This window comes from Idiotropiscis lumnitzeri, chromosome 1 (genome assembly GCF_059441095.1).
Source record: "Idiotropiscis lumnitzeri isolate Australia: NSW breed Sydney's pygmy pipehorse chromosome 1, RoL_Ilum_1.0, whole genome shotgun sequence".
Lineage (NCBI taxonomy): Eukaryota > Metazoa > Chordata > Actinopteri > Syngnathiformes > Syngnathidae > Idiotropiscis > Idiotropiscis lumnitzeri.
This window is the reverse complement of record NC_142391.1, coordinates 2,500,724-2,510,825: the sequence shown is the minus strand read 5'-3', so window position 1 is coordinate 2,510,825 and position 10,102 is coordinate 2,500,724. Positions and strand designations below refer to the sequence as shown.

At 40.3% G+C, this 10,102-nt stretch overlaps 1 protein-coding gene across 1 annotated transcript; it reads left to right on the top strand.

Annotated features, from left to right (window-relative positions):
• Positions 1-353: 353 nt before the first annotated feature.
• hadhab (hydroxyacyl-CoA dehydrogenase trifunctional multienzyme complex subunit alpha b) lies at positions 354-9,521 on the top strand. Its single transcript, XM_088310305.1, has 20 exons — positions 354-518; positions 1,029-1,070; positions 1,389-1,459; positions 1,772-1,905; positions 2,287-2,425; positions 2,499-2,618; positions 2,726-2,828; positions 3,618-3,740; positions 3,806-3,924; positions 4,009-4,065; positions 5,092-5,201; positions 5,275-5,409; positions 5,717-5,888; positions 6,422-6,508; positions 6,598-6,738; positions 6,809-6,877; positions 7,678-7,873; positions 8,533-8,647; positions 8,734-8,879; positions 9,085-9,521. Exons 1-20 carry the CDS (start codon positions 452-454, stop codon positions 9,228-9,230), a joined length of 2,292 nt encoding a protein of 763 aa, XP_088166431.1. The 5' UTR covers positions 354-451; the 3' UTR covers positions 9,231-9,521.
• The last annotated feature ends 581 nt before the right edge of the window (positions 9,522-10,102 follow it).

Sequence of the window (10,102 nt, the reverse complement as noted above, 5' to 3'; positions counted from 1 at the left end):
ACATGTTCAACAATTAGTCAGGGGAAGTTAGAAAACGGATGGCCTTAAGCCTATAATGGCATATTAAAAAAAAGAATAGGATACTCATTAGTCATCTTATATATGTGTGTATCCAAAAATGGTTATTCTGTGCAATTTAGAATATAATTAAAACAAATCTAAATAATACAAGTACAAAAATAAAGCAAATAAAAATGACATTTTACTTCATGGTTTTATTAATGTGTATTACATATTCTTCATACATTTTTTATCTTTTTTTTTATAAGTATCGAATCTTCTTTTCTACTGATCCACACTCCAGTTCGGTAGATGGCGCAAACGAACCTGAACCCTTGGCAACCTCCCATTCAACTCAAGCACAACGAAGAAGAAAAAGGGGAGCGATTCAGCGCTAACTTTGCTAGCTAGCTATCGCCGCCGACTGACCTCCGCTTGCCGCTCCCGCAACATGGCTTGTGTTCGATCCCTCGGTGTGCTCTCCAAATTGACACAAAGGCGATACGCTGCCGCACCAGGTGAGACATCGGAGAATTGTTTTTAATACATTATGTACTAAAGTCTGTAAGGCTGGATGTCTTACTCAGTTTGACTGTAAAACGTCAACTAGTTGTACGAAAGGCTTGCTAATGTATGAAATAACGTAACGTTGCGAGCCCTTTACTCCAGTGAACAGTCAAATTTACTCTCGTTTAACAGTCACATTATTTTCCAAAAAATACTCGTGATGAAGTTGGTCTTAATACTCATGATCGACTGGCTGCTGTAGTGGTTCTGATTAGACGTCTGGCGTTTCGAATGTGGGTGAAAGGTCAATATAACAGGGGGTTGAAGTGGGAGCTTCTTGAGGTCACTCAAGTCCTCGAAGGGCCATATGACTAAATACATAACATTAATATGTATAATGCATCAAAGCAAATGTTTCCAAACTATGACCATGAGCATGCTTTTCGTGTCACTTCTCAGACCTGTCAAAATTAATACATGACTCTTGTAATTTGTATTTATTTATTTTTTTTCCTACACAGGAACAACTTTTCGAACCTTCTCAGTGGCCACCTCCATGTTAGGTAAGAGTTAAACTGGCCCCCGCCCCTCCCTTTTTTTTTAAAACCTGTCCTTTCATGCAGTGCGGTTTCCCTGTGCAGTATGGGCTTTTTAAATAAAGTGAACACTAGTTTTTCATGGGACCCAGCCCTGTCACAAACGGCAAAAAAAAGTCCCAAGCTATGATCTTAAAATTTACATCATAATAAAAACCTTATAATCCATAACGAGCAGATTTTTTTTTTTACTGTTCCGGTCAGAACTCTGTCCCGAACTCCTGCGAATAGTGGCGGTTTACTGTCTAATTGTCTAACAGTGCAATTTTGTCCATCTGTTTTAAGCCCGAACACACGTCAGCTATGAAGTCAAGAACGACGTTGCCGTGGTTCGAATCAACGAGCCCAATTCCAAGGTAAAGGACAACAGATTTTCTTGCAGTCCTTTAAGAGGTGGGGAATAAATATGAAATCTTTATTGTGAGCACTATTAAGGTTTTCTGGTGCATGCAAGAAAGTTTGAATTTTCCCTCCTCCTTCTTCTTCTTCCTAATAGCATCATCGACAAACTCATATTCTGGTGTGCTCGTTAAACTGTCTCATGCGCACCTGAAAGTCCACCTCCACCCACCCCCCATGTCGCTTTAGGGGCTACATATTCTTTCACTTTTTGATTTTGTTTAAAAAAAGAAAAATAATAAACTGCCAATAATCCTCGGTCCATCCAGGTCAACACACTGTCGGTCCAAATGCAAAAGGAGCTGACAGAGGTAATGAACGAGGTGTGGGCAGACAATGCGGTTCAGAGCGCTGTTCTCATCTCCTCCAAGCCAGGATGCTTCATCGCGGGAGCAGATATCAAGTAAGACGGGTCCCTGTCACAACATTGATTTTTCTTCTTTTTTTTTTTTTTAAACATGAGTTATATATGGGGAAAAATACAGACTAACTTACCTGCGCCATGTGAAAACTTGTCTGTTTCTCGTTTTTGTTTGGACAGTTTAGAATTGCTTCAGTAGAAAATAAACTGTAAACAGATGTACACTGAAACAATCAAGTCCAACAGCATTTCAGTGTACGGCAGTATTGAGCCGATAATAGATTTCAAGTTAAAATCATTACTGTTGGATGTGTGGCAATTTGGCACATTCCTAACTGTTTGTTTTTAACCATCCCATTTTTACGTTTCTGTTTGTGCGTGTATTTTGGGGGCATTCAATCAATAATCCCGTTTTGGCCATAGCATGATCCAGGCGTGCAGCAACACAGAGGAGGTCACGGCGCTCTCGCAGGAAGGCCAGAAAATGTTTGAGAGGATCGAAAAGTCTCCAAAGCCCATCGTGGCCGCCATCAACGGCTCATGCTTGGGAGGGGGCCTGGAGGTCAGCCAAGCGTCTCGGCTGTCACACTCATTCATTTGATTATTTATTCATTGTTTTCTTCTTGTCAATCCAGTTCGCCATTGCATGCCAGTACAGGATCGCGACAAAAAGCAAGAAAACAGTGCTGGGTACACCAGAAGTCATGCTGGGTCTTTTGCCAGGAGCCGGTGGCACGCAAAGACTCCCCAAAATGGTCGGTGCTGCTTTTGGAAGTGCTTTTTCTCACAAAAGTTTCCCTTTAGATTTATACAAAAAAAGTGTTTGCTGCGAACATGAGTTGTTGGGTTTTCCTGCTGATAGCTCGGCCTGCCCAGCGCCTTTGACATGATGCTGACGGGACGAAACATCCGAGCGGATAAAGCCAAGAAGATGGGGCTCGTCGACCAGCTTGTAGACACCCTCGGTAATAAAATAACAAACTCATTCCTTGCTTATTCAGGGTTTCCGTCTGTCATTTAAAAATAATGCATAGTCATTAAATGGATTTTGTGCACAATTAATACGATGTCCGGAAGCATGAGGGTTAATTAAAACACAATTGGTCGGCTGCCGGTTTGCCGTTAGTGCAGAGCGACAGCTTTCAAGGCGTTTTTGCTTGGGCGCTACCAGACCTCTTAGAGAGCCAAGTCTCTGCCCGGCTTGTCACTTGGGAGTGACCTGTAGTCACTCGCGCTTCAGACTTGGGGCACATTTTAGTCAGCAACTACTGAAGATGGCTCGCGTCATATCATTGGTGATTTTTCTGGCTCGTTTGCAGGAAAGGTGCATCAATAATGACACACATACACGTTTCTGACCTTTAACGTCATAAAGTCAGACAATTTTGTCCAAAGGAGTCGTTATAACACGCATACCGGGAGTTAATCTAATAAATAAATATATATATTGTGGGGAGTGGGGACTAGTTGTAATTTTCAAGAAACTAAATTGGCAGGAGTCCACAAGTTCCTACATGTTCCGATTAATTTGCTGTAAATTTGAAAAGAAAAATGTTCTGTTTCTGTCACCAATGTCCAACATGAAATGCTAATGTCGCCTAGTGGCAGAAAAATGACCTCAACGCCAATCTGACGCGTTTAACACGCGTATAGTATGTTTTCTTCAATATCTTTCGAAATGACTATCAATGAACGAAACATATTTGTCTACTTTTATGTTATTAACAGGAGTATGAAAATGTCCCCCTGAACAGGCCCCGGTGTGAAGAGCCCCGAGGAGAGGACCATCGACTACTTGGAGGAGGTCGCCGTGGAATGTGCGAGGGGCATCGTGGGAAAGAAAATTCCTCTGCGCAAGGAGAAGGGCACCATGCAGAGTAGGTGCGACCCTTCCATGTGTCACATGACGTGACTTGAAGGCTTTTGATGGTCTCCTCCGCAGAGATCCAAGACTACGTGATGAGCTTTGAGATGGTGCGCAACCAGATTTACAAGACGGTCCACGGGAAAGTCATGAAGCAGAGCAAGGGGCTTTATCCCGCCCCCCTCAAAATCATTGAGGTAAGTTTCTGTCTTGGTTCTTACATTTGACATTACCTTCGACTTACCGGAACTCTTGTTTTTTTTTTTTTTTTTTGCTCCCAGTGCGTGAAGACCGGCGTGGAGCAAGGTCCCATTGCTGGATACCTGGCCGAGTCCCAGGTGAGCATCGTCTTTTTCCAAGTAGTGCACTAGACCTCCATCGCGGCCAAATAGTCGCAATTGAACGAGTCTTCCAAATACAGTAGGATGTCATGCGAATGCCGCATGCTCACAAAGTTGGCGGTAATTAACCGGAAGTATTTGGCAATTGCCAAAAGAAAATCTGAGTAGTACTAGTCGTAGTAGTCGTAGTAGTTGTCATGGCAACTAATGTGTGACACAACACGAGTTTAGCATCATTTAAAATAACCAACCAGGATTCTACATTCGGCCACCGTGAGTAGCAGGATTCTCGTTAAGGTAAACATTTTATTATTTATATTATTATTTTTATTAAAAAGAAAAACGTTTCTGAAGTCGGAAGCGGAAGTTTTGGATCCAACTGGAACTTGTTTGCTGCTGTCGATACGATGAAGGAACAGGTCAGAGCGCTTATTTTTGTCATGGATGCAAGTCGCACATGAGTAGAAGTTGCAGGACCAGCCAAACTATGAAGACAAGTGTGACTTAGTCTGAAAAATATTTTATTGTATAAAGCAACTGTGGGCAAACTACGGCCCGGGGGCCACATGTGGCCCCTTAAATGTTTTAATCCGGCCCGCCGAACTTGAAAAAAATTGAATGAATAAACCTTGTTCATGTTTTATTTTCCAAATACATATATATTGTTGTAATGCTTTTGTTCACTTTCATTTCAAATGAAATGTCTTTTTTTTTTCTCCGATGAGGTGAGGTGACCCAAACACTCCATCCATTTGCTCCCGGTACGGCCCCTCTGTCAAATTTTAGAACCCATTGTGGCCCGCCAATAGAGAAGTTTGCCAACCCCTGGTATAAATGGAAATTGAATTTGTGTCAAATTCCTCATGTGAAATTACTTTGAGAACTCTAATACAAATGATCACGTAATCAATTATTCCGGGCGGGCTTTTGCAAAATCCTGCTGCCCACCAACAAACGCTAATGACGACGGAAGCCGAGGTAACGATGTACTCGTTATCATAACTTCTCTCCGTCTTTGCACAGAACTTTGGACACTTGGCCAAAAGCACCGAGTCTGCAGCCCTCATTGGACTCTATCACGGTCAGGTCGCGTGCAAGAAGAACCGCTTTGGCAACCCTGCAAAGGAAGTCAAGTATGTCCCTCGGCAGCCATCTTTGTAGTGCTCTTTTGAAGTTATGACCGGATTGTTCCTCTGTGTTTACCAGAACTTTGGGAATTTTGGGCGCTGGCCTGATGGGAGCGGGCATCGCCCAGGTGATGGTGGACAAAGGCGTGCACACCATCCTGAAGGACACCACTGAGGCGGGGCTGTCCCGCGGTGAGCAGCAGGTGTACAAGGGGTGCGTGTGTTTTTTTATTTTATTTTTTTTATTATTAATATTATTTTTGTGGCTTAATTTCAAATCTTAACCGCACTTAGGCGCATACTTACATTAACAGCATGGCTGAGAAAGGGAGAGGAGCTAGTTTACAACAAAATGAGCGACTTTTCCAACCCTTTCACCAATTTTATTCTTCAAAAAAGATTTGAAGCCTCAAATGGAAAATTACATTTTATGAAGGCCAAAACACCTTTTTTTTTTTTTTAATTCATTCATTTATTTATTTTAATAAGTTTGTCCGTGCTGCCTCCGTTTTAATTGTCAGGCTGAATGACAAGACGAAGAAGAGGAGCATCACGTCCTTCGAGAGGGACTCCATTTTGTCCAACCTGTCTGGCACGCTGGACTACAACGGCTTCGAAAAGGCCGACATGGTGATCGAGGCGGTGTTTGAAGACCTCAAGATCAAACACGCCGTCCTCAAGGAGGTGGAAGCGGTGAGTACGACTCATAAACCTGTGCTTTTATTGTATTTGTGTTCAGATATCAGTTTTTTAGGGTTAATAAACTCATGGAAGCATTTTTCTTGTGATACATTTAAACGTTTTTTTTTTCATGGGACTGTGTAGTCTAATATTAAGGTTCTCCCCACAATTAAAAACAGAAATGATTCTAAACTTTAATTTATTTGGTTAATAATTACATTATTGTATAATGTAAGTAAATGTATTTAATAAATGCATATGAATAATACTAAATCAATGAAGTCTTTTTCTGTGGTTGAAAAAAAATTCTATTCTCCTTCCGTTCATTTGGAGGTGAAAACTGACTTGTGTTTGCATGCGCTTAGCAACTGTTCAAATGGGCTCAACTGTTAGTTCTTTGTCCACGTGTAAATAATATCATCCCTGATTACAGTTTGTCCAGTTTTCTACCCCGAAGTGGAAAAGCTTGGTCGTTTGTTTGCATGGTTCAGTATGTGCTGCTGTTTTGGCTTGCAAATGAGCTGTGCTTAATCTTGCCCACACAGGTGGTACCTCCTCACTGCATCTTCGCCACCAACACATCAGCTCTGCCCATCAAGGGCATTGCCGCCGCCAGCAAGAGGCCTGACAAGGTTTGCTACACTCCTTCCACTTTTTTCGGGGTGGGGTAAACAATAGAAGTGAAAAAACTAAATGAATCTACCTCATGGTCACCCCTCAGGTCATCGGCATGCACTACTTCTCCCCAGTGGACAAAATGCAGCTCCTGGAGATCATCACCACCGAGAAGACCTCCAAGGACACCACGGCGTCAGCGGTTGCTGTGGGGCTCAAGCAGGGCAAAGTCATCATCGTGGTCGGGGTGAGGCTTTGGCATCATTCAGGATAATAAAAAAATGAACAATTAGATTCAAGTAAGTGTTTGTGTGCAGGATGGACCAGGATTCTACACCACTCGCTGTTTGGCGCCCATGTTGGCCGAAGCTGTGCGAGTATTTCAGGTTTGTCGCGTTCAAGAATAGCGCCTTGCTCAAGGGCACATTGAGATTTAAAAGTCGCAATTATCTCCCATACCACACGTACGACTTTTGTTTGGTTTATTGTAACTATTCACCTCTTTGCTCATTCTATTTTTACGGAATTTCTTTCTGTTTGAAATTTGTGGATGATATTTTTTTTATGCTTATTAAAAAGTTACAACCTTTTTTTCCCCTCAAATGTAGAACTTTATTCACATCGGTTGCAGTGGATTTTTTAGAGATGTGACCCAAACGCGAAAAGCAAAAAAAAACAGCAAATAATTGAGGCTCATGAGTGCCAAATACGCTGCAAATATAACAATTTATAAAAGTTTTTGTTTTGCAAACATGACTAATCTCAAAGCCCCCCTTTTTTTTTTTTTATTTCATGCTACCTTTTTCTCAATTGAGACCTCTTTTCGAATTATGACCCACACAACTTTCCCCCCTCAAATTAGTTTTCTAAAGAAAATTCAACTGTATTCTCTTGGATTACAATTTTTTCTTCAGTATGATTTTGTTCTCATAGAATGACAACTTATTTTCTTGAATAATAATGTATCCGTTGTAAAGCGTCTTTGAGTGTCCAGAAAAGCTCTACATACAATCCATTCTACTATTCTTAAATAATTGCTATTTATTTATTTTAAAATACAGCTTCCAGTGGAGAAAATAGATCTTTTTTAAAAGGCACTTGCTTGAGCAAATACCAAAATGTTGAGTATGGCGATGGCCTGTCCTATCCTGACTGTGCGTGCATTTATTTAATTTATTCATTACAGGAAGGGGCGGACCCCAAGAAGCTGGACTCGCTCACCACAAGCTTCGGCTTTCCTGTGGGCGCCGCCACGCTGATCGACGAGGTCGGCATCGACGTGGCCGCCCACGTGGCCGAGGACCTGGGCAAGGCTTTCGGATCGCGCTTCGGCGGCGGCAATGTGGAGGTCTTGAAGACGCTGGTGGACATGGGATTCAAGGGTGAGCCGCAACGGAATAAAAATATTTCGTTTTTTGCGGTATTTCAAATTTCTTTATTAGAAAATGTGACGTTTCTTACACTTAAGTTAATTATCATAGTTGTTTTTTGAAAGTACCCTTTCTTTAAATTTTAGACTTTTTTTTTCACTGAAATATTTTTTTTTTTTCTAAAATCTACAACTTTATTCTGTTATAATTACAATTATATTTTCATTAAATTATGACTAAGTATAACTTTTTTCCGCTAAAATTTACAACTTTATTTTTCTTTTTTGTAACTTTTTTCAAAACTATACTTTGTTTAAAAATAATACGACTATGCTTGTAGGATTACATTTTTTTCCCCCTCAAAAAATACGACTTTTCCTCAAATGTTTTTATGCCAAATATTCTCACTTTTTCAAACGAAGAATTTGACCATTCTTTTGATATTACTTTTTTCTCTCAAAAATACTTTCTCTTTTTTACTTTTTTTAATGGTCAAATGTGATGTTAAAACATTTTTTTTTTTCCTAGAAAACATTCAAATAATTTTCTTTAAAAAGTTTTTTTTTTCCCAGAAATATCTGACGTCATTCTTGTAACTTTGCTGATGTGTTTTTTTCTCAAATTTAATACTCTATTCCTGTCTTATGTTTTATTGTTATTGCTTTCTTTAGGTCGTAAGTCAGGAAAGGGCTGCTACGTATACCAGCCGGGCCTGAAATCCAGAGAAGTCAATCCTGATATTGAGGAAATCCTGGAGAAGTACAAAATTGCTCCCAATCCCGCTGTGTGAGTTGACACAATTGCCAATGAAATTACCAAGCTGCGATTCTAGTCTGAGAGCGTCTTCACCTTAATTCCAAATCTTTCTTCAGTTCGTCCGACCAAGACATCCAATACCGACTTGTTTCTCGCTTTGTCAATGAGGCGGTGCTGTGTTTACAAGAAGGCATCTTGAACAGTCCTCTGGAGGGAGATATCGGAGCAGTTTTCGGCCTGGGGTTCCCCCCCTGCCTTGGAGGTCAGACTTTGGCTTATTCTGTTGTGACGCACTAACTCTCCTTGCTTAATGATCAAACAGTTGCCCAAGACCTTTTTTTTTACAAAACTTAGTTTGCGTCATTTGATGTCAATGGCGCTCCTGGTTAGGATTCCCGTTGATGACATTTTACGTTGGAGGCACTCAAAACATTTATAGGCATTCACGTCTCCATCTGGACTTCCAGGGCCATTCCGCTTTGTGGACACTTTTGGCGCTGACAAGCTGGTGGAAAAGATGCGACGGTACGAGGCCGTCTACGGGGATCACTTCACGCCGTGCCAGCTCCTCCTGGATCACGCCATCGACGCCGCAAAGAAGTTTCACAAGTGAGCCGCTCGTCACGTTTGGCCTGTCAGCGCTTAACATGACTTCAGTTGACCACATCAACAACAAGGTGCCTCATGACAATTATTGGATGCTTTTGATTTTTACTAGATCAACACACATGCAGTTGCTGATGGTTTAATGTTCTACGTGCGTTAAAATATTCTGAAAGAATATACTAATTCATGCTGGAATGTACCAGTATGCTCGTGTTTTTTTTTTTTTTTTGTACGTTAAAAGGTGTTATGGTTGGACAATGCAAATGTAGGGCCTTAAATAAATTTTTATTGAATCAAATGCTTCTTTGTGTTTTGTATGTACATTGACATACTTGCGTAGGCTACATATGATGGAGCAAAACCACAATTTAATGGATTTTATTTACATTTTTCTTTTGTTTTGAGAATTTTTTTTTCTTTGCATGATGATATACTATATTTTGAAGAGTGATGGTAGCCACCCAAAAAAAAATGAATGGGCATATTTTTGAGAAAAAAAAAAGAATCTGGCAAGAATAAAACACTTGAGAGGGAGCTCTACGTATTTGGCAGAAGTGGTAATCCAACTAGATTAGTTCAGCATCTAATATCTTTGGATTTGTTATTCAAGTAAGTCTAGTAAACTGTTTTTATTTTAAAAAAATGTTCTTATTTTTATTTCTATTTGGGATCATAATCATCTAAACAACTAATTTTATCAAGTAAATGTCAGGGTATTCTTTTCTACCAGTCTTTGTAATTTTTTTTAATTTTTAAAATGTTCAAATTAAAACAAAATGTTACCTTATTTGGTATGTAAATCCTTTCATTGTCCACTTAAATTAAACAAAATTTAATTTAATAATTCCAATCAATTCTTTTAACAAGGCAAATAAACCA

Bases quoted from the DNA above. Each gene is read 5' to 3' on its own strand.
- hadhab (XM_088310305.1), top strand. From the start codon at position 452: ATGGCTTGTGTTCGATCCCTCGGTGTGCTCTCCAAATTGACACAAAGG. The intron at 4,066-5,091 runs GTGAGCATCGTC...GTCTTTGCACAG, and splicing joins GATACCTGGCCGAGTCCCAG to AACTTTGGACACTTGGCCAA. The intron at 7,874-8,532 runs GTGAGCCGCAAC...TGCTTTCTTTAG, and splicing joins GGTGGACATGGGATTCAAGG to GTCGTAAGTCAGGAAAGGGC.